This window comes from Lipotes vexillifer, unplaced genomic scaffold, assembly GCF_000442215.2.
Source record: "Lipotes vexillifer unplaced genomic scaffold, Lipotes_vexillifer_v1.1 scaffold911, whole genome shotgun sequence".
NCBI lineage: Eukaryota > Metazoa > Chordata > Mammalia > Artiodactyla > Lipotidae > Lipotes > Lipotes vexillifer.
Window position 1 is genome coordinate 707,659 of NW_006781377.1, and position 27,951 is coordinate 735,609.

General features: G+C 39.1%; 1 protein-coding gene across 1 annotated transcript in view; it reads right to left on the reverse strand.

Annotated features, from left to right (window-relative positions):
* Nucleotides 1-405: 405 nt before the first annotated feature.
* The window catches only part of DERA (deoxyribose-phosphate aldolase), a 77,193-nt gene continuing 49,647 nt past the window's right edge, over nt 406-27,951 (reverse strand). Inside the window, exons 7-9 of the mRNA XM_007454639.1 lie at nt 5,193-5,305; nt 770-919; nt 406-462 (exon numbers count right to left, since the gene is read on the reverse strand). Coding sequence (XP_007454701.1) covers nt 406-462; nt 770-919; nt 5,193-5,305 — 320 coding nt within the window. The remainder of the gene's footprint in view (nt 463-769; nt 920-5,192; nt 5,306-27,951) is intronic.

A 27,951-nucleotide genomic window follows, 5' to 3' on the forward strand; every position in this document is an offset into this window, starting at 1 on the left:
AGCGGTTCATTGTGGAGCTATGTGGAGTTAGACGTGCTGCAGGGGTGCTGCGTTTTCTTTTGCTACAGCATGGTTCTTGGGCAAGTCAACCTTTTGCTTCCTTAGAATTTAGTGTTGTCAAAGCTATCTTTAACAATTTACTCAGAGTTCTTAAGAGAACACCTTCACAAAATTAACAATGGAGATCTTCTAGTAAACAAGACCATTTCAGACATGCCTGAAACGGGGACCATGTGTGTACACACCATGTGTGTACCTGGCTTTTCCCTTTCATTCTTTGAGTTAAATTCAATGGAAATTTTAAGGGAAAAAAGTCAGTTACCTATTCCCTCATTTTTTAAATGAAATAATCTTAGCAATCATGCAGGAAAATAGTAAAGGACTTTTCTGGAATTCGTCGCTGATTTAAGACATGGGAAGATCATGATAAGCTGCATATCTTCCAGTCACGTGATGGTAAATCTGTGGGGAAAGCAGAGTTTAATTAGTCATTAATTATTATATTACTATACATATCAATTAATAATTACAGTATTACATAATAATTTTAGTTAACATCTCACTACAAAGCCCCACCTTTATGCACTCAGCAGAATCTCCATCCAACCTATTGAGGTGGAGGTTTGCTTGGAAGAAGCCAGAGGCTGTGTACAATGAGGTCATCAGATGAGTTTTCATCTCCAGTTCTCACAACCTAATAAGTGCCTTTTTTATTTCTTTCTCAAAAATACTTGTCAGTTTGTGCCAAGGACAACGGGTTGCTCCTCACCTGCCTCTCGATGTCCGCGAGCAGAGTGCTGGCACCTATTCGAAAGAGTTCTGGCTTCAGCCACTCATCCCCTAGCTCCTCCTTTATGAGAGAGAGCCATGCAAGGGAGTCCTTCGCGCTGCGGATGCCTCCTGCCGGCTTAAAGCCTATCTAAAAGGGGAGGTGGGAAAGAGAGCAATTTTTAGCATTGTTATTGGGTTGCTTTAAAAACTGGTCCTGTGTTAATACGGGGTCTCCATCCTCTCTTTTCTAAAACCTATTTCGAGTGTCCCCCCCGCCCCGCCTCCCCCTCACCCCCCGCAAAAGACCTTAGAGCACTGACTCATGTCCATTTACACTACAAAACGACTTTTCCAAGATTAATGGGAAGAATGTCACTGCCTCTGAGACACTAATGAGAGTTAATAACCCTCATTAACATTTCACTTACTGGAAAGTCATAAACCTCAACCATCTAGACCATAGCTGTGAACCTGGGATAAACAAGAGAGGTGTCAATAAACAGGAAAACATATCACAAAAGCCCATTCATTCTCTGTTTCTACCAGGAGGCCAGAAGAAATGTACACCTTTCAGCCCTCCATCCTGAGCTGCAAGAGAGACATATGTGGATTTAAAACAAGAGGAGAGACTCAGTGAGGCCACACTAAACAAATTAGCAGCAACCAGCAAGGAGAGGTGACAGTTACTTTAATCAACTTAACTGCAGGGACTCTTTTTCTAAGTTGTAAGTAGACCAAGTTACATAAAGCAGCCAAACAGTTAAAAAAGCACAGGTGAAAAAGACGGTGTAGGGGACCTTTACACTTCAGTAGTCTCTGAAGGTGACCACAAAACAGCACAATTCGGCCAATATCTGATGTTTACAAATGATGTCCCTGGGTCCATTCGAAAATGATAAACGTGTCCTATATACAGTAAAACCTGCTTATTTGGATATACTTGTCTCAAGAACTTGACTATCCGGTACAGTAAACACCCAAAGCCCAAGAACTAAAGCTCATGCCTTCAACCACTCAGAGTTTGGCTGCTCTGACAGGTGGCACCAGCAGGGGGTGATTGCTAACAGAATGCCAGAGAAGGGACACGATAAATGAATGGTCTCATTATCAACCTGTAAAAAATGATTAAAAAGAAACCTTGATTAAATAGAGTCGGGAGACCAGAAGCGGGGGGTTCTAACTCCTGGATAACAGAGCCTGACAGGAAGAAGAAAGACTCCTTTTCTGCAAGGGACTCAGCCAATGAAAAGCCCCGGACTCCTTGCTTAGTATACGCTGTCTTCCTTTTCCTCTCTATAAAGCACACTTCTTTCCTTGCCCTGCAGGGACTTGCATGTGGCTCGCCATGGTGGCTGATCCCAAATAAGCCCAGCTTTGGCGGAGAAATAGCTAGCGGTCTACCTGCTTTAGCTCAGCAAACCCAACCCAGAAACTCCTAATAACCTGGACTCCACCACGTCCCTCACATCACATCCAGTGACCCACCAAGTCAAGTCCCACCGATCCCACCCTCTGAACTCGTCTAACTCCACACGTACTTTCCTCTCTACTCTCCCTTCCACTGTTTAGTTTAGACTCTCGTCAGCCCTCACTGGAACATCGGGAGAAGCCTCCTAACCGGTTTCCCTGCCTCGGACACACGTCACACAGCTAAGCAACAGCCGTACAGAGATTCGAACCATATCTGCCTATCGCTCTGGAGCCCAAGTGACCCTGTAAGAGTGAGGGGAGGGACTTCCCTGATGGTGTAGTGGTTAAGAATCCGCCTGCCAATGCAGGGGACATGGGTTTGATCCCTGGTCCGGGAAGATCCCACATGCTGCGGAGCAACTAAGCCCGTGTGCCACAACTACTGAGCCTGCGCTCTAGAGCCCGCGAGCCACAACTACTGCAGCCTGCGTGCCTGGAGCCTGTGCTCTGCAACAAGAGAAACCACCGCCATGAGAATCCCATGCACCGCAGCAAAGAGTAGCCCCCGCTCGCTGCAACTAGAGAAGCCTGCATGCAGCAACGAAGACCCAACGCAGCCAAAAATTAAATAAGTAATAAAATAAAATAAAATAAAATGGAATTTCTTCAAAAGAACAATTAAAAAAAAAAGAGTGAGGGGAGGTGTGGGGAGTAGGGGGAGATAGGTAGAGTCAGGTTATTTATTGAGATGAGGCAAAAAAAAAAGAATAAATTTTAGCTCATATTAGCATACACGTTAATCACAGGGGCATTTTCTGTCAATTAGGCAGTGCTGCATATAGATTTTTCTATACAATTCAGTTGTGTCAGCAAATCTATCTGGCAATGTTTCGAAAGACAGTTTCTAGCGTAAGTTTATCCTTTTTTTTTTTTAAGGGAGAGAATATGGAAAACATAAATCTGCAGTGAAATCAGCTATGAAATATCAAGCCTCTGCTTCTCAGGAGTGACACTAATCATGGTCTGGAAGGCGGCCTGTCACATTTTAAAACACCCCTTAAATCAATGATGTGGAAGCTTCACAGTCTAAGGGCTGCCCGGGCAGCTTGTCAACAATCCAAAAAAATGCCCCTGATTTGCAGATACACACACAGGTCCTATGTGAAATCAAATGTGATCAAGATGAATATGAATTGACGTGTACCTGTTTCTCAATAAAACCAGGATGAACTTTATTTATTAGCTGAGGAAAGGAGGGATACAATTTAAAAGAAAGTAATGAAAGACAGCAAAATGTCCCTCCCTCACTACCCTGATCTAGAACACTGAACACTTAAAACTTTTATTGAAATTCTTGTGTAAGGGCTCTTTTGAGAAGGGGCATGTTCACTTTTGTATCCCTAGCACTTAACATAGGTTAACATAGCACACAGGTAACGACTCAATGAATGTTTACTGAAAACAAAACAGGACTTGGGCCCCCACTGGAGAATTTTAGCCCCAACTATGGAGATTATGAAACGTAGAGATGCCTGAAGACTGATCCAGGACTGCCGGGGTGAGGACCCAGGCATCTGGAAGTATAAAAAGCTCCACATCTATTGGAATGTTCTTCGGCTGAGAATTAAGAACCACTGATCTAGTGAGTGGTGGTGGTCTCATTTGGGGGGCCCAAAGCTGGAGTTCTCATTTCTACAGCTTTGCTTATAATTTTTTTTTTTTTAATTTGGACCATTGCAGACAGGCTACCAAGTAGAGGTTACTCAAGTTGGGTTAACTTTCATATGTAGGTCACCATGTAGATATGTATCCTATTTGTACTCTTCTAAGTATGAAGGTATTCTGAAGGAGCAAATGCTGCAAGGAGTTCATTTCCTCTCAAACCCAGGTACCTTCTTAAAAAGGTCTCCGATTCCAAAATAAACTGAAATACAGTCACATATAAAGTCATCACAACCAGCTGGCAGATGATTAAAGTTCTTTTATGGGTTTCTATTCGGCAGAAATCAAGAGATTGGTTTTAAAAGATGCCTTTCAGGAAGGGAAAGTCTCATTTAAAAATAAAAATTACCTTTCTCGCCAGTGATGTTAAAAAAAAAAATCCTTTGAGATAATTTGCAGCTAAACAAGCAACTTGAAGTGAAAAGGAAAATCCAAACTCATTTAAAAAAAAAAAACACCTCATACGCATTTTTCCTTTTAAATTCATGTTTCAAAAATATGTATTATTTTTCGAAAAGCTGACAAAAGCGAGCATATACCCTCCTCAGCTTAACAGTCTTCCAAAGAGCACCTCCAGCTGCCATAAAACGCAAAAATGGATATTTAATTCAAGAGCTATATAACGTCTAGCTACCTTTTCCTTTGCTGTTTCACAGCATTTCATTATTTTGTTTAATAAGTTCATCTCCTCGAGAATTTTCTCTTCACCTCATATTATTAAAAGTAATAAGTTTTTCTGGACCGGGGGTTTCCCAACAGAAAAACCAATTTATGTGTGTCCTTCAATAATGACAGGAAAAGATTATTTCCCATTATATTGCATACTTTTCATATCACCACCACAGCTTATCATTCAATAAATGTTACTCTGCAATTCTTTCCATTCCTCAAGAAGTTTAATTTCTGCAGTAACCTGTTTTCTCTGGCCAACGCCTTACCAGAAAGTTTCTGTGTTGCAGCAGAATTAGTTCGTTAAGGAACCCATTTAGGAATCTCTCGTCAGTGATAAAATTGTCTTCGGTTAATAAAAGGACACAAAGTGAGTTTACACCTTGATCACACATCCTAACGCCCACACTCACACTCACTTTCTGTGAATCGCACAGTTTCCCCCCCCCCCCGAATGTATTCTTTTGTAGTAAAAGGTAAATTAAACGTTTATCTTAATACAGGTAACACACTCACACCATCTGCCTATAATGCCTATAAAGACAGTTATCATGGCTGCGACGAGTATTGTAAATAACATTATCTTCACTCCAAAGAAAGATTTGCTGGCAATAATATACCTTGTTTCCAGTTTTCCAGAAGAAATCCCTAATGGCCCGTAGCATGACTATAGCTACTGGGAAGGTGGCATTTACTGTTTCTTTTCCAGTAGAGGTCTTAATAAAATCTGATCCTAAAACAAAAGGAAGAAAAAGCTCCATGTTAATTAAAAAACTTATTTTTTATACTTTTGAGTTGGTGGAAGAAACGAGTTGTGTAAATTCTTTTTCCTGAGGAACACGACTTTATTTTTCATCAATTATTTGAAAAACTAAAACCAAATCTCTCTTTAAAGTCATTCTGTCCACATTTTTTTCCCCCTGATCATACGATGGATTAAATTAGGCACCAAATGGATTCTCACTGATCCCTGGAGCTCTTGTCTCTATATTTCCATATCAGCAATTAAAACCAAGTTGGTTTATTTAACACAAAACTGAGAGGAATAGAAACAATTTCATGCCCTGTGCTTAGCATCATATAACATTTTACGACAAAACCGGAGGGCCTACTCATATTCTTACGTGTGATAGAAAGTACACAGTACAGCTGAGACAACACAAGGAGAACCACCAATAGCTGATTCCTACTGCATTGTTCGTTAACGAAAGCTCTGTCTTCCAACCAGATTGTGATTTTCATGAAAGACACCATGCATTTTCAACTTGCAAATATTTTAAACACTTCCTGTCTCTCAAATGTATCTTACACCTACTGATGTAGGTTTCTGCTGAATAGAAACCCACAACAAAATAGCACAAGGAGACAAAGAGAGGATAATAATAGTTAAGAGTCACTGAGTGCTGTGCACTATGCACTATTCTAGGTGCTTTGTAAGTACTGACTCAATCGATCCTCACAATAACTGTATAAGTACTAATATGATCCCCATTTTTAAAGAGGAAATTAAGGCACAGAAGTGTAAAGTAACTTGCTTGAGGTCACGCAGGGCAGGGGGTAGGTAGAATTCTAAACAAAGCAATATAGCTTAACCCATGTGCTATAGAGTCTCTAAGAAACCTACTGAGGGTCACACAGTCAGACAGCCAAACACAGACTCCATCCTTCAGGTGGTGAACCATCCTCACAATGCTCCGTGCAGACCACAGATCAGCAGCACAGGCACTATCAGGGAACGTGTTTAAAATGTAGACTCTCAGACTTCCCTGGTGGCGCAGTGGTTAAGAATCCACCTGCCAATGCAGGGGACACAGGTTCAATCCCTGGTCCAGGAAGATCCCACATGCCACGGAATAACTAAGCCCGTGCGCCACAACTACTGAGCCCACGTGCCACAACTACTGAAGCCTGCGTGCCTAGAGCCCATGCTCGGCAACGAGAAGGCACCACTATGAGAAGCCTGTGCACTGCATCAACGAGTAGCCCTCGCTCGCCGCAACTAGAGAAAGCCCGCGCACAGCAACAAAGACCCATCGCAGCCAAAAATTAATAAGTAAATTAAATAAAATAAATTTTTTTAAAAAAGTTTGTTTAAAAAACTAAAACGTAGACTCTCAGGCCCTACACCAGACCAACTGAATCATAATCTGAACAGAAACAAGGTTCCTAGGTGATTCCTGGGCCAGTGCATGGGCCCTCGCGCACAAAATCTGTGGAACCCTACGTAAGACTAATCTCTGAGATTCTCCCAGGTCTGTCAAAGAAATGGTCAAAAGAAGTGGAGACAAGAAGTGGCCAAAACTTTCCCCTCTGGTTTCGACTACAAAAGACACGCCCAGGACTACCCTGTGGATAGAAAGGTTCAAATCAGCACGCCTTCAGCAAGCACACTGTGTGAAAGGCACAGTGGGAAATATAAACACAAATCATTCAAGCCCTTTCCCTCAAAAGCATACATGCTATGAGCAGGTATAGAGGAAACATAAATCCTGGGTAATCACTTGGTGAGCCAGAAGTCAGGAGATCTGGTTTCCGGCTCTGCCAGGTACTGTCTTTACCTTGCAAATTCCATCACCTAACCTTTCTCATTTATAAAACATGTCTGGAAATTCTTACTTGCTTCATAGTGTTACACAAAGAATCAAAAGAGACAATCTCTGTGAAAAGACTGTGAAAACTGTCAAGTGTTATACAAACAGAAATGGAGCAAAGACCTAGGTAGGGTTGCAATCTGTGTAAGAACCACAGGAATTCTGATCTATCCAAGCAGGTCATTGGAAGCCTTCTTTCCTTTGGGCCTGTAGGCCCATTTGGGGAAATGGAGATGTGCCTGTCATGCCTGCATTCATTCAGGAAGTATTCACTGAGTGCTTACTATGTGCTGGATTCTGTTCTACATGCTGGGAACAGATCATGACACAAAACAAAGTTCTTGCCCTTGTGACTAGATTCTCCAGAAGAAAAAGACAATAAACAAAGAACTATATAACAAAGGCCAGGTGGAGTGAAGTGTGGTGAAGAAAAATAATGCAACATAACGAGAAAGAGAGTGACGGATCTGGGGAGAGGTAGATGTATTTAAATAGTCACCATAAAGGCATCTCTGATGAGTAAAATTCAGAGACTGATGAAGGGAATCTGTGAAAAGAGCACCACAAGCAGGGAAACAGCAAGTGCGAAGGCCCTGAGGTAGGCATGTGCTAAGGTGATGATGAGTGAATAAATGCGACTCCACGACCAATGCCTGGCCCCTACAATGTCAGAAATAACAAGCAAAGAGAAGAAATGAAAGCCCGCAAACAGATGTAAGAGGTGAGGGGAACATTACTAAAAAATTCACACTGCAACCATGATGTGTTCTCCTAATAGGTGACACTGTCTTCTGATTCACTAGAAGGCTTTTGGGTACAACACTGGATCTATCTGAATTCTTCTAAGCATCTCAGAAGAGAAGATTATTAAGACAGAAGACCAAGGCCATATTTAGAGGCCTAAAAAAAAAGGTACGGTCACTTAAAAATCACACCATCTAAAGTTAACCAAAAGAGCCAAACTCCCTTACGGAGGAGACTGTCTTCCTAATACACCTAGAAGAAAACACCTACCGTGGTAGCAATAGCAGCCCAGGAGCTGTAATGGTGGCCTACACATTGTTTGTGCCCCTTTCTTGACTGTATTGTTTGAAGACAGGTGCTATACCTTTCTTGTGCACTTCTGTATCCCCAGAGCGTGACACACATGAGAAGCTTAATAAATTTTGGATGGGTGGATGGGTGGGTAGCCACAGTTACCAAGAAAAAGCAAATAATAATATTTTCCATGTTTAACTGACTAATGGGGAAAAGGAAGACGGTTTGGGGTTTCATTCCAGTCCCAGTAACAAAATTGGGCAGGTGGCTTAGAAGAAAATATCATTTTATTTATTTATTTTAAGTTCAGAACAGATTTAGATCTACAGCAACATTACGAGGACATTACAGAGAGTTCCCATATACCCCACACTCAGTTTCCCCTATTATTAGCAACTCATATCAGTATGGTACCTTTGTTATAATTAATGAACCAATATTGATGCATTATTAAAACCAAAATAATACTTTATTTAGATAAATAATACTTTATTTAGATTTCCTTAGTTTTACTCAGAATCCAATTTCATCCAGCATACTATAATACATTTGTCATGCCCCCATAGGTTCCTCCTGGCTGTGACAGCTTCTTAGACTTTCCTTATTTTGATGACCTTGACAATTTTAAGGAGTACTTGTCAGGTATTTCATAAAATTTCTGTCAACTGGCATTGTCTGACATTTTTCTCATGATTACACTGGGATTACATGTTTTTTGGGGAAGAAAACCACAGAGGTAATGTGCCATTTTCATCACATCACATCAAGCGTACATATTAACAATATCACTTCCCACTGTTGAAGTTGACCTTGAACACTGGTGGAGGTGGTATTTGCTAGGTTTCTCCAGTGAAAAGTCACTCCTTTCCTCCTATTTTCCATACTGTACTCTTTGGAAAGAAGTCCTTAGTGTGTATCCCGCACTTTAGGAATGGGAGCTGCAAACCACTTCCTTCAGGGAGGAGCAGCTACATACATTCTTTGGATGTTTTTGCATGGGAGACTTGTCTCTTCTCCATTTATTCATTTATTTATAATCATTTATTTATATGAGTATAGACTCAAAGATATTTATTCTTCACTTGGGTTTATAATCCAATATGACTTAATTTATTTTGTTGCTCAAATGGCTCTAGGTTTGGCCATTGGGAGTTCTTTCAGGTGCTTCCTGTGTTCCTTTGACACACCACCATCATGTGGATTTTTTGGTTTTTTAAAGCACTTACTTTCTGGTACTACCAGATGCTCCAGGCTCGTCTTATATGTTTTCCACCCCAGTCCAAGAATAAGCCATTTCTCCAAAGAGCCCTGGTTCCTTTTATTGGAAAATAGTGTTAGAAACTAAGATCTTGGTGGTAGGTATACTCATTGCTATTGCTAGGGATCCTGCTTTTAGGCCTTCTCAGCTGACTGAGCAAGGAAAAATGTGTGTATATTCTAACCCACTGATATATACATATATATTTACAATTCCATATTTAACTATCTACGTCTATATTAAACTAAAGACCAGTTGTACTGATGTCTCCAACTCTAACCCATTACAAGGATTGTTCTAGCCCTCTCGCCTTGCTTATCTGTAAACTCCCACCCCAACGGTGAGAATCTGGCACCCACCATCCATGATCCATTTATTTAATTGTGCACATCCAGTATGCATGTATCGTGTTCTCTGAATTGTTAACCACACCATTAAGGAAAACCACTGCATCAACGACTGTCTAGTGCTAACGTGCAGTTTCACTGGCCTCTAAGCTTTATAGACTCAATTCATTTATAAAGATATGTAGCTCAGCACCTTTTCTCCCACCTCCTTCAGTGAAGCTGTTTTGTACATTTGTAATACAGTTTGATTCTTTGGCCACAGTGTGCATTCCATCCTGGAATCCCCTGACCCCCTAAATGGCTGTGTTCATTTGCATACATTAAGGTTCACTCGTAGTGAATCTTCCTAGTGGTTTTTAAAAATGTATAGTGTTATATATCCATCTTTACAGTACCATACAGAATACTTCCACCACTCTAAAAAATCCCCTAGGCTTCACATTTTCATTTCCCCCTTACTCCAGCAATCACTGAACTTTTTACTAACTCAACAGTTTTGCCTTTTCCAGAATGTTACATAATTGGAATCACGCAGCCTTTCAGACTGGCTTCTTTCACTTAGCAACGTGCACTTAACATTCACTTCTGTCTTTTCCTGGCTCACTTCTTTTTATTGATAAATAGTATTCCATTGCATAACTGTTCCACCATTTGTTAATCCATTCACCTATTAAAGGCTATCTTGGTTGCTTCAGTTTTGGGCAAATATGAATCAAGTTGCTATAAACATTCATATGCAGGTTTTCGTGTGGGCATAAATTTTCAAATCAGTTGGGTAAATAACTAGGGGGGAAATTGCTAGATTTTAGAGTAAGACCATACTTAGCTTTGAAAAAAGCTACCAAATTATCTTCCAATGTAGCTACACCATTCTGCATTCCCAACAGTAACGAATGAGAGTTCCTGTTGCTCTACATCTTCAGTAGCAATTGGTGGTGTCAATTTTTGAACTTTAGGCAATCTAACGGGTATGCGTACAGGTCAAGTACAGATTATATTTTGTTAGATTAGATTATACCAACTACGTCAATTATGAATTACTATTGTAAATGGTAGTTTTCTTAAATTTCAAATTCTGTTTGCCCATTACAGTAAATGGGAAAGAAACAGACTTTTGTATATTAATCTTGTATCACGAAACCTTGATAAACTCACATAGTAGATTCAGGAGTTTGTTGTTTTGGAGAGATTTTCTCCATAGACAGGGAGGTCATCTACAGAGAAAAACAGTTTTATATCTTTCTTTCTGTATTAATATCTTGTGGCTGTTGTAACAAATTATAACAAACTTGGTAGCTTAGAGAAAAAGAAATTTATTCTCTCACCGTTCTGGAGGCCAGAAGTCCAAAATCAAGGTGTGAGTATGGCTGCCCTCCCTGTGGAGGCTCTCAGGAGAACATGTTCCTTGTCTCTGCAACTTCTTATGGCTGCCAGCATTCCTTGGCTGCATCACTCTAATCTCTGTCTCCACCTGCACATTGCCTTCCCTTCTGTGTGTGAGCTTAATATTCCTTTGCCTCTCTCTTATAAGGACGTATGTGATGGCATTTTGAGTCTACTCGGATAAGCCGGAATAATAACTTCATTTCAAAATCCTTAAACATATCTGCAAAGGCTCTTTTTTTCCCCCCCAAAAAAAGGTAATATTCACAGGTTCTGGGGATTAGGATGTAAACCTATCTTTGGGAGCCATTATCAGTCTACCACACTTCCCAATCTTTATACATTGTATTTCCTTTTCTTGTCTTATTGCACCAGCTAGGACTTCCAGTAAAATGTTGAGTAGGAGTGGTGAGAAAGAACATCCTTCCCTGTTCTTAGAGGGGTCTTAGGGGAAAAGCATCCAGTTTCCCAGCATACTAGCTAAAGTCTGTTTGTAGGTACGTTTTATCAAGCTGAGGCGGTTCCCTCTATTCCTAGTTTGCTGAGAGATTTTATTATGAATAGGTGTTGGAATCTGTCAAATGCCAAAATTGTACCAATTGATATTGGCATACATTGTTTTCTTTTTTAGCTTGATATGGTGGATTACATTACATTGAACCAGCCTTGCATATCTGGAGTAAATCCCAGTTGGCTGTGGTATATTATTCCCTTTATACACTGGGCTCATTTTGCTACTGTGTTATTGAGGATTTTCACATCTATGTTCATGAGTGACAATTATCTATAGTTTTTCTTTCTTGTAATGTCTTTATCTAGTTTTAGTACTAGGGTACTGATAGTCTCACAGAGTGAGTGCTCTCTCTTCTATTTTCTGGAAGAGACTGTGGAGAATTGGTATTATTGTCTTCCTTAAATGTTTCGTAGAATTCATCAGTTAAACCACCTAGAGCTAGTACTCTTCTTTTTGGAAGGTTTTAATTATCTTTCTTTAATAATTTATTAAAGTATTAAATATCATTATATTATTAAATAAATAAGCAAACTTATTATTTTATAACACTCTATAATTAAAACATTTTATAAAATAAATAAAATTAAAATAACATCATTAATAGGCATAGGCCTATTCAGACTATCTCTCTCTGTGGGAGTTTTGGTTGTTCCTATCTTTCAGGAAATTGATCCCCGTAACCTACATTATCAAACTGGGGGCAAAGAGTTGTTCATAGGATTCCTTTATTATTCTTTTAATGATCATAGGAACAGTTATGATCTCTCGTTTCTGATATTAGTATTCTCTCTTTGGTTCTTGGTTATTCGGACTAGAAGTTTATCAATTTGATTGATCTTTTCAAAGAACCAGCTTTTAGGGTTTTAAAATTTTCTCTATTGTTTTTGTTTTCAATTTCATTTAATTTCTGCTCTAATTCTGATTTCTGTTGTTCTGCTTGCCTGAGACATAAATTATGGTTCTTTCTCTATGTCCTAAGGTAGAAGCTGAGATTACTGATTTTTGATCATTCTTCTTTTCTAATATATGCATCTGTTATAAATTTCCTTCTAAGCTCTGCTTTTGCACCATTTCACAAATTTTGATGAGCTGTATTTTAATTTTCATTTAATTCAAAAGACATTTTTTAAATTTTTCTGGAGAATGTCTTAAAATATGTATTATTTAGAAGTATGTTGTTTAATTTCCAACTATTTGGGAGATTTTCAGCTGCCTTTCTGTTATTGATTCCTAGTTTAGTTCCACTTCAGTCCAAGAACATACTTTGTATGGTGTCTATTCTTTTAAACATTGAAGTGTGTTTTAAGAGCCAGGATGTGTCCTTTCTTGGTGAATGTGCCATTAGAACTTGAAAATATGTATTCTGCTGCTGTTGGACGGAGTTCTCTATAAACATCAATTTGACTATGTTGATTAATAAGGCTACTCAGGTCAACTACATCCTAGCTGACACTTCTGCTTTCTTGAGCTATCAACTACTGAAAGAGGGGTCTTGAAGTCCAGCTATAATAGCAGATTTGTCTATTTCTCTTTTCAGTTCTACCAGATTTTGCCTCATATTTTGATGCTCTGTTGTTAGGTGCATACATGTTTAGGATTGTTTAGGATGTCTTCTTGGAGAAATGACCCCTTTATTATTATGCAATGTCCTTCTTTGTCCAACCCCTGAAAATGTTCCTTTTTCTGAAGTCTGCTTTGTCTGAAATTAATACCCCTACTTCGGCTTTACTCTGATGTTAGCATGGTATATCTTTCTCCATCCCTTTACTCTGAACCTTCAAAGTCTTTATATTAAAAGTGGCTTTCTTACAGATGACATATAATAGGGTCTTATTTTTTATAATTAATTATACCTTTTTCTATTTGTTGTATTTTTTATTAATTGTTACACCTTTTTCTACCTTCTCTGGTTTTAACTGAGCATTTCATATGATTCCATTTTATCTCCTCTCAGCATATCAATTATACTTCTTTTGCATATTTTTTTAGAGCTCTCAATATGTATTTTTAACTAACCTACCTTCAAATAACACTATATTGCTACACAAGTACTGCAGTTACCTTTCAACCAAGTATTCCTAATTTCTCCCTCCTATCCCCTATAACACTGCTGTAATTCATCTTCACTTATCCATATGGTATAATCTTTAAACAGTTATCTTTTAGATCAACTGAGAAAGAAACATAATTTCTTTTTGTTCTTCACTTATCCTTTCTCTGACAGCCTCCTTTTTAATGTAAATCAGAGTTTCTGACCTATATAATTCTCCTCCTTCCAGAAGAACATTTTAACATTTCTTATAGGGCAGATCTGCTGGCAATGATTTCCCTCAGTTTTTATTATGTCTAAGCCCTTCACTTTTGAAGGGTAATTTCACTGAATATAGACTTTTAGGTTGGTGGGGTTTTTTCCTTCGATACTTTAATTATTTCACTCTACTTGCTTCTTGCTGACACAGTCTCCAATGAGAAGTCCACTGGAATTGTTTCCTTTTCCTTTTCTCTGGCTTTTTTCTGAAATATTCTATTTGTCTTTGGTTTTCTTCAGTTTGAATATTATATATCTAGATGTAGTGTTTTCTGTTTGTGTTTGTCTGTTTGCTTTTGATATTTATTCTGCTAAGTGTTTGAGCTTCTTGGATCTGCAGCTTGGTATCTGTCATTAATTTTGGAAAATTCTTGGCTACTATTACTTCAAATATGCTGTCTACTCAATTTTCTCTTTCTTCAAATATTTCGGTTACATGTGCCACACCTTTTGAAATTGTTCCACAGTTTTTGAATGTTCTGGGGGTTTTTCATCCATTCTTCTCTTCACATTTCAATTTAGGAGATTTCTTTTGACCTATCTTCATAGTTACTGATTCTTTCCACAGCCCTATCCAGTCTACTGATAAGGCATTCTTCACTTCTCTTTCAGTGTTTTTGACTTCTAGCATTTCCTTTTGAGTATTTCTTAGGGTTTCCATCTCTCTGTTTATATTACGTATCATTCCTTCATGTTGTCTACTTTTCCCATTCAAATCATTAACATATTGGTCATAGTTACTTTAAGTTTCTCTTTCTGATAATTCTAACATATCTGTCATATCTGACTGGTTCTGTTGTTTGTTTGTCTCTGCAGATTGTGTTTTTTCTTGCCTTTTAGCATCTCTTGTAATTTTCTCTTTTTTTAAATATTTTTTAAAATTTTGATTTATTTGTTTACTTATTTATTTATTTATTTTGGGCCACACTGGGTCTTCATTGCTGCGTGCAGGCTTTCTCTAGTTGCGGTGAGCAGGGGCTACTCTTTGTCTCAGTGTGCTGGCTTCTCATTGCAGTGGCTTCTCTTGTTGCGGAGTGCGGGCTCTAGGCACGCGGGCTTCAGTGGTTGTGGCATGCGGGCTCAGTAGTTGTGGCTTGTGGGCTCTAGAATGCAGGCTCAGTAGTTGTGGTGCATGGGCTTAGTTGCTCCACAGCATGTGGGACCTTCCCAGACCAGGGCTCAAACCAGTATCCCCTGCATTGGCAGGCGGATTCTTAACCACTGTGCCGCTGGGGAAATCCCTCTCTTGTAATTTTCTGTTGAATGCCAGTCGTGACATCAGGTAATAGGAATTGAGATAGATAGGACTTCAGTGTGAGATTTTATGTTAATCTGGCTAAGAGTTGGGCTGTGTTTAATGTCTGTTGTAGCCACAGGTATTGGAGACTTCAAGTCCTGTAACATCCTGGTTTTTGTCTCTCATGTTTACTTTAGGCTTCCTAAGTCTTCCTACTTAGAGACAGTCTATGTCTTTTAGCTCTGTCAGCCGTAATCCACTGGATTACTGGACCCCTATTGCTGTGATGATAGTGTATGGGAGAGAGGAAGTATTTTATAGTCTTATTAAATTTCAGTCTTTAAATGGGCCTTTGTCCTTGGGCTGTAACCTTCGTAAGTATGTCTTGGCTTTTCTCCCCTACTTTGGTGAGGTAGGAAGACTAGAGTGAAATGCCCTCCCAGGTAGGATAAGGTTCTAATAAAGTCTTTTGCCCTGGAAAGTGGACCTTTGACAGGGGGAATGCTCTGGGCATATTTCATAATGATTATCTTCCCCTTCCCCTGCCACAGCCATGAGAGGATCTTTCTTGGCTCTTCACTGTGAGAACCTGGGGTTCCTGGAGGGAAAAGCCACAAAAGTGTGGGGGCCACATGCAGCCTCCAGAGCTTTGTCAAAATTACCGTGTAAGTGTTCCTACCAGTTTATGGCTCTAGCAGGTAAGCAGATCTCAGCTGTGACTCTCAGGATCCTCCTGTCTCTACAGATTTCAAGGTGGCAGTTTGCCCTGTGACTTAAACTCCTTAATGGGTCTGAGAAAAGTCGTTGATTTTCAGTTTACTTGGCCTTTTCTTGCTCCAAGGACAGTTCTGACAGTCTCCAAGCTCTTCACATGCCAAAGCTGATACCAGAAGTCCTTAAATTTTAATGCAAGACTTTATTGCCTGGAAATCACATATGGATAAAGATACAAATTATATACAGTATTTACAGCGTTTTGGACAGACGCCAAGTAAGTATTATAGTCAACAAGAAATGGAAAAGTTCAGATTCACTTTAGCGAAAACAAGGGAAGGTTTCATAGAACGGGGAATTTGGGAGAGACCTTGAAGGAGAGATAAAATGTGAAGATGAGAGGGCATATGGAAGAAAACCACCATTAGAAGAAACACCAAAAGCATAGAAAGTGCAAGACACATCCCAACAATAATAAATGGATGCATCTAAGGAATCTCTGTGAGGGACAGGGAGCAGAGAGACAGGGAGTGGTGATATTTGGGGCGTGTGTGTCAATGCGTGTTTTAAAAACTGACTGTAAAAATCCGCTGATCACCTGAGATCAGTGTTTAAGATACTAAACTGGGTGTCTGAGCTGGAGAGGTTGAGGAAGGACAATTGAGAATCAGAGACCACATAAGAGATTCAAATAGCAGGGAGGTCGGCACCCCTGGCTATCTCTTTAAATCCAGGAATAAGGCCGAGCTTTAATTACACAAAATACTTTAGAAAGTACACTCATATTTTACAACTGTCAAAAGAACAATGGATTTTCCAGTGGGACTAGGTAGGCACACACTTTGTTTTACTTATTTTAATATTGCTTCCCTTGCCCCCTCTGCTAAAACAAAATTACTGTAGAGAAATAAATGCTAGATTTCGAATTACCAACACCACAGAGCACCACAGATTCTCCTCAGAGCTCATGTAAATCCAACATTAAACCAAGCTCACCTCTGCTCAGGTTGGGGAGAAAAACCTTATGAGAATATGAGAAAATATCTCACAATTAAAATAGCTGTCCATATAAATGTTCTGTCATCAGTGCCCATAATTTCAACGAAATAACTAAACTAGGAGATGAAAAGCCTGAAAAGTCAAAAGTAACACATTAAATATAGTATTCAAATGTGATTGGTTGAAACTAAAATTAATAATAAATTTATAGTATGATATTATATTGTATTTCTTTATTTTCCAAATTTGAAATCTCTAGCACAAGACTTTTCTCGTGGTCTAAAGCAACTCAAAGCTTTTCTAAGGCCTATAATTGCAAGTCTCCATGGTACAGTTTCATTAAAAACTTTCATTAAGCAACAGCTGCCCTTGTATACGGTCTTCTAATCAATTCGGTCAAACAGAATGACTTCTAATCAGCTGTTGATAAAAATAGAAGATGAAATTCTAATTCTAATAGATTAACCACAAACTCAAGACAGTCTTCAAAATCCATCTAGCTCTATTCTCCAGTGGATTTAATGACTATTCAGCAACTCATTACTAAATAGAACAAGATGAACATTTTCCAGTTCATTAAAGAAATGTACTATGTATTTTTGCATTGTCCTCATGATTCGTTACAGGGAGTCTTAATTACAAGATAATGGATAATGGTTATTAAATGCAGACTGCAGTAATGAAGCTCTATTCATTTGCGAACCTCAGAGACTGCAAAGGGAAGAAAATAAAATTACTAGCTTCAAAAGATTAACGGATCAAATTATTATTCAATTTTGAAAATCTCATTCAGACTTCACAGAAACAAGAAGAGATTAAAAACTAGTATTAAGACCAAAGTAGTACATTTAAAAAAATAATATCTTAAGGCTATTACTGCCTAATAAGCTTCAGATGTGATTACTAGAAAAACATACAGCTAACAATGGGAAAACATACATTTTTATTTCCTGAACAAACCTTACTTATGAGATAGGAAGTAACTGGTAGGATCTTAAAGGGTGTCTTGGTGAACGTGGAAGATATATGCTACTAGGCTACAAAAGAACAGCACGATGGAAGGTATTATGAACATTTTATACCTCACTAATGAAAAAGAGGATTTAAACTCAACTGTCGCTTGAGAAAGCTTGTCATTAAGTGGAATTCATGCCAACCCTATAATAAGAGTTTCTGGGCACATTATTCATTAGCACCATGTTTTCTATTGCTCTGTAAGAAACCACCAATTCAAGTCAGCAAGCGAGTTTTGTATGGTAATTCTTACAGTAATTTATACTTGCAATCTGCAACGGGACACTTAAAAAAAAAATGTACTGTACAAAAATATGAAGCCCCCAATTAAAACCATATTCTTAGATATCATATTCTTTCACTCATCGTAGGCTTGAAAATAATTTGGGGTGAGATAAAAAGATCCAGTCTATGGCTGAAGAGCTGGCCAGAGGAAGGATGGAAGCAGAGGCCCCTGTGGAGATATCAACATGGTGCTTCTGCTCAGTCTGGAAGTACAGCACAAAGCCATCCTTATGTGATCCAGGGATACTGGCTAATCTTGTGAAAAGTGGCGGAAACGTTTTCCAGAAGAAAGACGAAAGCCTAAGAAGGAAAGAAAAAAATAGAAACACAAGCTCTCTCAGTTCTTTCCTTCAATCTGAAAAGAGTGAGCTCTGGAAATACTTCTCATTTGCTCCAGTCCATCACGTGAAAGAAGCAACAGAGCATCACAGTTAAGCAGTAAGGCATGTTCAAGCAGAAGGGCAATCAGAAAGCAACCACAATCTCAGAGTTGGAAAATATCTCAAATACCCTAAAGGTAAGATTGGCTCATGATAACCACATTCCTTGCAGTTGCCTTCCTCTCAATAAAAATTAAAATGTGGCCATTTAAAACAATGCAGAACAGTATGATTCAAATGAAATGCAAGGTGGGAACTGACTATATAATCCTTGGTAATTGACAATAATGTCCCTAGGAGAATATTCTAAACAATTATGGTAACCATACAAAGATATATGGTAGAATGGCTTGACACAAACAAGAGTCCTTGAGCTATGTCTAATATGCCAGAAGTTTCCTTTCACTTCTAAAACTTAGGTTACTTGAAATGAGTTTTAGAACTAGAATAATGCTAGAGATGAGTAACCAACCAATGCAAATAACATCTATTTGATAGTGGATTTAAATTGTGTAATTTTTCAAACAACTCTAAATCGGTGTTTTTTCCAATTTGATAAAACGATTATTTAACACAGATGTTTATAAGACCATACTGTCAGCATTTTGGGCCAAGATGGGAAATGGGAAACAGCAGAATATCTCCTAAACCAACCTCTAAACCTCCTCCAATTCTACTATTGTATTAATGCTCCTGAGGATGTACCCACCTACAGTCAAGAGTTCAGAAATGGGCTTCCTAAAGTCACATTGTCCTTCCTAGTTTTCACCTCTCTCTTTCCTTCTCCCTCTTTTGAGTAAAGTTACCAAGGAAGGAGAGCTGGGAAAGTAAACCCTAGAAGATTATGCCGTTAAAACAAAAGGTTCTGAAATTAGATAGTTACACAACTTTGTGAATACACTAAAAACCCCTGAACTGCACCCTTTCAAGGTGAATTTCATCTTATAGGAATTACATCTCAATTTAAAACAAAAAAAGAAAACGAAGGACGTGTGATAATGACTGAGAAAGGAGAAAAAGGAAAACTAGTACAACTAAACTCTAGGTAAAATTATCAATCGGTTGACAAATTGAGCACATATAATCATCTGTACCCTCACCCCTTTCCTGAACTCACATCTTAAGGCTACTCCCAGTCATCTCCGTAAGTAGTTTCCCACTAGCTCCCAAGCATGACATCCATAAACCAGGCCTCCTCTCTCATCGCCATTAATTACTGTAACATAACATTTAGCCATCACTGGTCTAAACAGATGCAGTTATCAATTGGTAATGCTTTACTCTGTAGATGAGGTTAACCAAATGAACGACATTCATTTTATTTAAACATTAAACAACCTACAGCATCACGAATGAAGGAAAATACTTCAACACACTTATCATTATAGTTCCTGAAAGAATTTTTTCTAAAGAATGGTACCACCACTGAGAATTTCATGCGGGCCAAAGAGAGAATTTTGTTTAAAAGACCTTTTACGACCAGCTCAGTGATGCCTACTGGGGTCACTGACTCTTATCCTGGACATAGTCTAGGACTGCTTTGTCCAATATAGTAGTCACTAACCAATGTGGCTACTGAGCACCAGAAAAGTGGTTAAGTCCAAACTGGGATGTGCCATGAGTTAAGTCCAAAAATACTCACGGGTGTTTGAAGAGTTAATACAAAAAATAAAATGTAAAATATCTCACCAATAATTTTCATATTGATTATACACTAAAATGATATATTGTGGATTTACTGGGTTAAATAAAATAGATTTTTATAATTACTTTTACCTGTTTCATTTTACTTTATTAGTGTGGCTATCAAATTTCTTAAAAATTATTTATCTCTATAAGACAGCACTAGTCCAGAGCTTCAACGAGACACCAAAATTTGTAATCACCTTGCGTAGGCTACAATTTTCACCTCTCTCTTTCCTTCTCCCTCTTTTGAGTAAAGTTACCAAGGAAGGAGAGTTGGGAAAGTAAACTAATATTCTTTAAATGTTGCTTTTTTAAACTAATATTCTTTAAATGTTGCTTTAAACTAATATTCTTTAAATGTTGCTTTAAATTCATTTAGAAAAAAAGGCTCAATTCTGCCTAAAAGTAGAATAAGAAGATTCCTGGGAACAGCACTTAACTACATTCTCTCTTGTCCAAAAACTCTGGCTCTGCCCCTCCCGATTTGAATACCTCACTCAGCCAAACAAAAACTCTGTTAATTAACTGGACCCATCCTCCTTAGAAAACAAAGATCTGTTTAGAGAACAAAAGAGCATGTCCCTGGAATGTCTTAGGCCCAATCCCAATCACATATTGTAGAGGAATTCTAATAAACTCAATTTTCTCTGTCTTGAATGTTTTCAGTGTTATCAATGTCTTTTATGGATTAGCACCCCGGGAAACTGGCCAGCTGACTAGCCTCTTAATCCTGTCTGAAACTGGCCTTGTTTTTAGTTTTCAAACATACGGGAGTAACTCTAAAACTACACTTACAAACTCATGGCAGTGCTCAGTCCAACCACTCTATCCCAACCCTTCGACAGCCATCCAACTAATATTTACTGAGCACTTACTATGTGCTAGTACTGTTGTAAAATGTGGGACACAGCAGAGTACAAGACAAGGCTTTCCTTTATGGGGCTCTGCACCATGAGAGGCAACAATGACTTAGTTATATAAGTCATACCTGTTTTTCTCTTTCTCTTGGTCTGGCGACCTAAAAAAATGTTTTATCTGTCTCCATCACATTACCCTCTTTTTCAGAAAGCTGGTGGCATTGTGAGAAGAAAAAAAAAAAAAAGAGATTAATGACATTAGGCCAGTAGCCTATCTATGATCAAAAGAAGACGCCAAAACTATGCACAGGCATTGTCACTATAGAGGTATAAGAGTTTGGATAAAATAGAAAAATGTTTTAGACTCAATATAAGATGAAAACATCAATCTATAGATCAAGTTACCAATGCCAAATGCCTCAAAATCAAAATGCTTTCCTTTTGGGCCAGCTACAGCTGAACTTATGATGTAGGGATTTACTATGGTAAGTAAATGTCCTCTATTGATATAGTAGTTTTAAAGCCATCTTATCTTAAAATGACACAACCATACCTAACACATCTTTTTCTCCTTCCCATCTGCTGGGAGGGAAGAGGCAGATGGAACCTCAATACAGGGTAAAATGTGATTTGCTATCACTATACTTTGGCAAAGAAGAGTAAAATGAAGAAGTGTTGTAACAAAATAACAGCTGAATTTCATTCTGATTTGCGCTTTCTATCGTCACTAACAAGTTTGGAATATATAGAATATATATTAACATTAAAAGTCAGGAATGCTTGTGTGGAATCTATTAACTCAAGAGAAAAATCACTCAAACTGAAGAAACAGCTGCTTAAAATGGACTTAGAAATACATTTTACTGAACAAAAGCAAGCTAGAAAATTAGGCTACTTTATCAGGATTAGAAAGTGCTATGAATTTTAAACACAAAGCTTTTAAAAACAATGCAGAGGGCTTCCCTGGTGGCGCAGTGGTTGAGAGTCCGCCTGCCGATGCAGGGGACACGGGTTCGAGCCCCGGTCCGGGAAGATCCCACACGCCGCGGAGCGGCTGGGCCCGTGAGCCATGGCCGCTGAGCCTGCGCATCCGGAGCCTGTGCTCCGCAACGGGAGAGGCCACAGCAGCGAGAGGCCCGCGTACCGCTAAACAAACAAACAAACAAAACCAATGCAGAGCATATTTGAGATTATCATACCTCAATGTCGTCATAAATCTTTTTTATTCCCAACAGTTGATGATAAGTATGTAGAGTGACTTTTTACAGTGACCTGTCTTTCATAAAAGAAGTTGTGTTAATTTTTCTAAGGGGTGTTATCTCTAGGTGACTGTTTCACTGTACCTGGAGATTCATCTGCTTCCCATTAGCAGATCCACAGATGGGTGAACCTTGAAGAGCTCTGAATGGAAAGTATTTACCACGTGGTCTCTGGCCAGCCACCTAGGTCATGCAGTTAGCACTTACCAACCACTTACAAAGACAATGCCACCTCTGTTCACAAATTGTTATCAAGTTTAAATTCTCGCTATTTTTCAACTAGTCACACCTTCATTTTTATCTTTATTCTTTTTCACTCAGCCACCACCAGAGACCTTGAGTCGTCAACAAAAGACAGATATGCTGGTAAAAGAAAAAGTGACAGAGCCCAGCGGATCTCATCTGTGGGTGAGGGTATAATCGGAACGGGTCACCACAAACTTTTGCCAAGTCATATGCACCATCAGGATGTTAGGGTCATGCACAAATTCCTGAAAACACACCAGGCAGGGAAAAGGAGGAAGAAGAAGTTTGTGAATGGGGCAGGAAGAATGGTTCTGACCTAGACTGTGCGAAAGTCATGAGTTAATACAACGTGTCTGCATGCTGGATCCATTTTACATATTAACCAGGACTCATGTAAGACCTCCCTGGATGCCAACGTTTTTTTCCCCCCTCAAGGCACTGCTTTGACAGTGAATAAATAAATATATATGCTCATATCCTGTATTCCCCTCATAGCAGAAGGGCTACGGGTCCCTTTTCCAAAACTCTCAAATAGAAATTGCATATAACCACATGGTAAGAATGTGCATTTCAGACAAATAGTTTACACCGCACACTAGATACAGGGGCTTTATCTGTCTTTCACAAAACTTCCTATTACAAAACTAATAAGTCTGATTTAAGGCTGCTCCATTTTAGGAGATCTCTTCCCCCAAAAAGCAGAATATTAATAGTTTCTTAATATGTATATGTTAGGTCTTCATCTACATTCCTTTTAGACCTATATTTAAAAATTTTGACACACATTTAATGTTTTTAATAATGCCTGTATAATTGCCTTGAGTGTAGCATTTATTTCCTCCCCCTAAAGTACGTTTTATCACAGATGTAATTTCTCCCAGGTATTTCAGGGGAGTTATTAAATGTCAAAATTCAAAGTGAATATATAGGTAACTATAAAATGTAAAACCTCAGCGAAGAAAAAATTTCAGCTGTTAAGTTGATTACCAAAAATGGGAAATGGGATTCACAATGATAACCTATGAGGGAAAAAGGCATTTAGAAAACTGGGTTAGAGACAGCTAACAGTGTCAGCTTATGCTGGAGATCCATTTACTTGTGTTTCTGTCACAAATATCATAAATTTATTCTTGAGCAAGAATAAGGTTCTCTGGGTTGACTTGGCCCAGGTTTTTATATTTAATACATGGAAACAAAAGAGCACAAAAATTTGTAAGTATGAGGAGCTAAAAAGTGTTGAAATATGGAATGAACAGGTAAGACGGGTTTAATTGTGGCATTTTTCATTTCAAAACCTTCAACTGCTTAAAGAGTAAAATCCTAGAATTTCCGCTCTCCAGGATCTGAATTTAGCCTAATAGTCCACTGTTTCCTTCTGCTGCTCGCCCTAAAGTATCTTGGACTCCAGCTAATTCTGATGATGATAATATAACAACAAGAGGAGGAGGTCTTTTTTTTTTTTTCTGAGAACTTACTATGTGCTTGGATTTATGTATCTATTCTCAACTAATCTCCACAATAACTTGAAAGACAGGTACTCTTACTATCTCCATTTACAAATGATGAAACCAGGTGATATAGGTATTGAAGAAACCGTCTAAGACAACAGTTTTTAGGTCTCATAAATGGGGACTTCCCTGGCAGCACAGTGGTAAAGAATCCGCCTGCCAGTACAGATGACATGGCTTCAAGCCCTGGTCTGGGAAGATCCCACATGCCGCAGTGCAGCTAAGCCCGTGCGCCACAACTACTGAGCCTGAGCTCTAGAGCCCATGAGCCACAACTACTGAGCCCATGCCTAGAGTCCATGCTCCACAACAAGAGAAGCCACCGCAATGAGAAGCCCACACACCACAATGAAGAGTAGCCCCCACTTGCTGCAACTAGAGAAAGCCCGCGCACAGCAACGAAGACCCAACGCAGCCATAAATAAATAAATAAATAAATAAATAAATTGATTTTTTTTAAAGTCTCATAAATGGAATAACACAGTTTTTTCTAACTCAAAGTCCAGGCGTTTCACCACTACACACTTCTACCTCCTAAATCAGACTCATTATTGTTTTGCGGAAACACCCTCTACCTTATCAACTTTCTACTCTCCATCTTTTCTCTCCGTCAAAATCCTACCTGGCCCAGTTCAACTGTTTCCTTCAATATGAAATGGCACCGATACTGCTTTCTTCCCATTTTGAATGTAAATGTGATGACTGGAGCTGTGGCAGCCATCTTTCAACCATGTGGGAAAAGCCAAGAGAATAACAGAGGCACCAGTCTTGACAATGATGATGAACTAACAGCAGTGGCTGGCTACACCTCCAGACTTCTTGTTATATGAGAAAAATAATCCCTTATTTATTTGAGCCATCATTGTCAAGTTCTGTGCTATTTGTAACAATCCATCCTAACTGATGCGGTCCCTAGACTATTTACTTTCACTCTGCTGACCTAGAAATTCAATGGTGCACTACATCTTACATCTGTTAATGTCGCTCTCTCTGCAATTGCTCTCTGCAGCCAAGGACACAAAGTATCACCCCCTACACGTGCTCTGCTCTGCGGGGCTGAGACCTCTAGAAAACTACCACCTATGCCTATCCGGGCCCCTAACTCTCCACTCTATCCACATGGGCAAATCAGACAGAAGGAGTCAGAGTCCAGCTGAATAAAATGTGGAAGGAAAAGTAGCAGGCAAACAGGGATCCGAGAAAGCTGTCAGGAATTACTAAGAAAAGCTAAAAGGACAAAATCACAGAACAGCAGAGACTTCTGGTGGAGAAGCAACCACCTAAGAGACTCGTGAACAAAGCCTCTGCACACCAATCCGTCTGAACAAGTTACTGAAGAAACAGACAGAAAGGAACTGTTTTATTAACAAAGAGAAAATACAAGGAGCTTGAGCAAGAGTAAAATATGTAGGAAGAAACTAAAATTCAAGTCTTTAAATCTAATTGGAGAAGATACTGGAAGTGAATAAGCTGAGAAATTTCTCTATGGGCCTGCCCCTCACTCCCCATCCAAGTGAACTACACACCCACTCATCATCGTGATACCACATCTCGGTGGCACAGCGGTCAAATCATAAACTTAATAAATACAAAAGCTAAATGAATTCAGTGCTAGGCAAGCTTTAATAAAGCATAATGTCTATACTGAATGTAACTAAACTCTTCAACAGCTGTCTACTTGTATAAATAAATGGGTTTTTATTTCTTTGATCTCCTTAATAAACACTTGCACAGCACTTACCATGTGCTGGGCATCGTCCTGAGAGCTTTATAAGTCACCTGACATATCTTGAAAGATAAATCAGTTACCTGACACTTCAACCTTCAACTGAAGCTACCTTGCTGAGGAAGTTCAGGAGTCAGAGGAGACATATTTGTAAAGCTAAAGCATCCAAGAAGAAATCTTGAGAAATCCTTGACGGCAGCACAAGCTTCTGCTTCTGGTTCCAAGGAACTTGCCTTGGCCTAGTCTGTCCCACCACAAGTACTTGTGAATGACTGCTGTGTTCTAGGCTGTGCTCAGCGATGATTAATACCCTCCTTTCTGAGAAAGAGGCAGGCATATGTGCTGGGTGGTGTGTAAAACGTGCTGGGGAGCACAGAGCAGTCAACAGGTGCAATCAGAGTGCAGTGGCAGATTTGCCATCCACAGGGGCTATAACGTGAGGAAGTGAATGGCTGAGGTTTCTGTCCTCGGCCGGTGGTGAAGTCAGAGGAGCATGAATGGGGAGAGAGCCAGTTAGTTCCAGCACATTCTACATTAGGGCTCTCCACTAACTCACTGGTGAAATTTGCATGTTGTTTTTCTGATTGTAGTCCTAGTTTCATTCAGTTTAACTAAGAAAAATTATATTACATTTTTTTTTCTGCTCTCGGTTTCTAAGCTTTTTATTTAGTCAGAGCATTAACGTAAAATATCTTGATTGGCAACACGGTTGCAGCCTAAGGAGAAATTTTCTCTTTTCTTGAAGAGTTTCTGATTTTGGTTGGACAAATGTCCTGACATCTCTTCAGTGGGAGGTCCCACCACACACACAAACACACACACACACATGCACGCACACAGTGAAGAAGGGATTGGGGACTGTAACCTCTGGTTTCAACTCAGTGGATTTTTTTTTAAGTCAAATATTTTCAAAAAGTCCACATCCAGCGCTCTTCTATTGACTGGTTTGGCACAAGTAATGTACACAGTTACTGAACGTGTGGCCTCCTTCAAATGGATTTAAGTTTTCATAGGCTTAAACTAAAAAATGAGGCTCTAACAGGGGGATTTCAGACATTAGCCACATGAGCAGGGAAGGGGGCGATGTTTAAAGAGATTGCAAGGGAGGTTTTTTTAAAACTGGACCACTTACAGTGGAATGCTTATGCTCCTGCAGTTACATGTGCACTGAAATCTTTTCTCAGTGCCACAGAGTATAATCCTCTGTGTCTACAGGACCTCACAGAACCTAGTAAGCATTCACTGACTCTATTCTTTGGTTCAATATTAATAATGATACACAAGAAAAACTTTGCCACACTTAAGTTTTGTATGATGGGTTTAAACAAAGACGCAAAACTGTCCTTTTTGTGAACTTTCAAGGTCTTTGCTAAGCACGTGTGCACTGTGAATGGCTTACATATAATGCAATGCATAAGGGTACATATAATGCAATGTCCCCAAAGCTGTCTGACCATGAGACCCCTTCGGCAGAGTAGTTTTTAATGAAATAGTGTATCTCCCTAAATTCTAGCTTTGCTTTCCTTATTTAGAACTCATTTGTTAGGGATTTATTGTGTCTTCCCCCAAATTCATATGTCAAAGTCCTAACCTAGCCCAGCATACTGGAATGTGACTTAATTTGGAAACAGAATCACTGCAGATGTATCAATAATTAGTAACTGGAGTAGGGTGGACCCCTAATCCAATAAGACTAGCGACCTTGTAAAAAGAATGCCATGTGAAGACGCACTGGGAAAATGCCATGTGAACATGAAGGCAGAGACTGGGGGGGATGTTTCTACAAGCCAAGGAACTCCATCAGACCACCAGAAGCTAGGGGGGGGCATGGGACTGATTCTCCCTCTTCACCCTCAGGAGGAACGAACTCTGCCGAGACCCTGACCTCAGGCTTCTGGCCTCCAGAACTGTGAGGCAATAGATTTCTATTGTTTAAACCACTCGGTGTGTGGTACCATTACAGCAACGCTAGGAAACTGATATAAGAATCCATTAAAAAAAAAAAAAAAAAAAAAAAAAAAAAAAAACA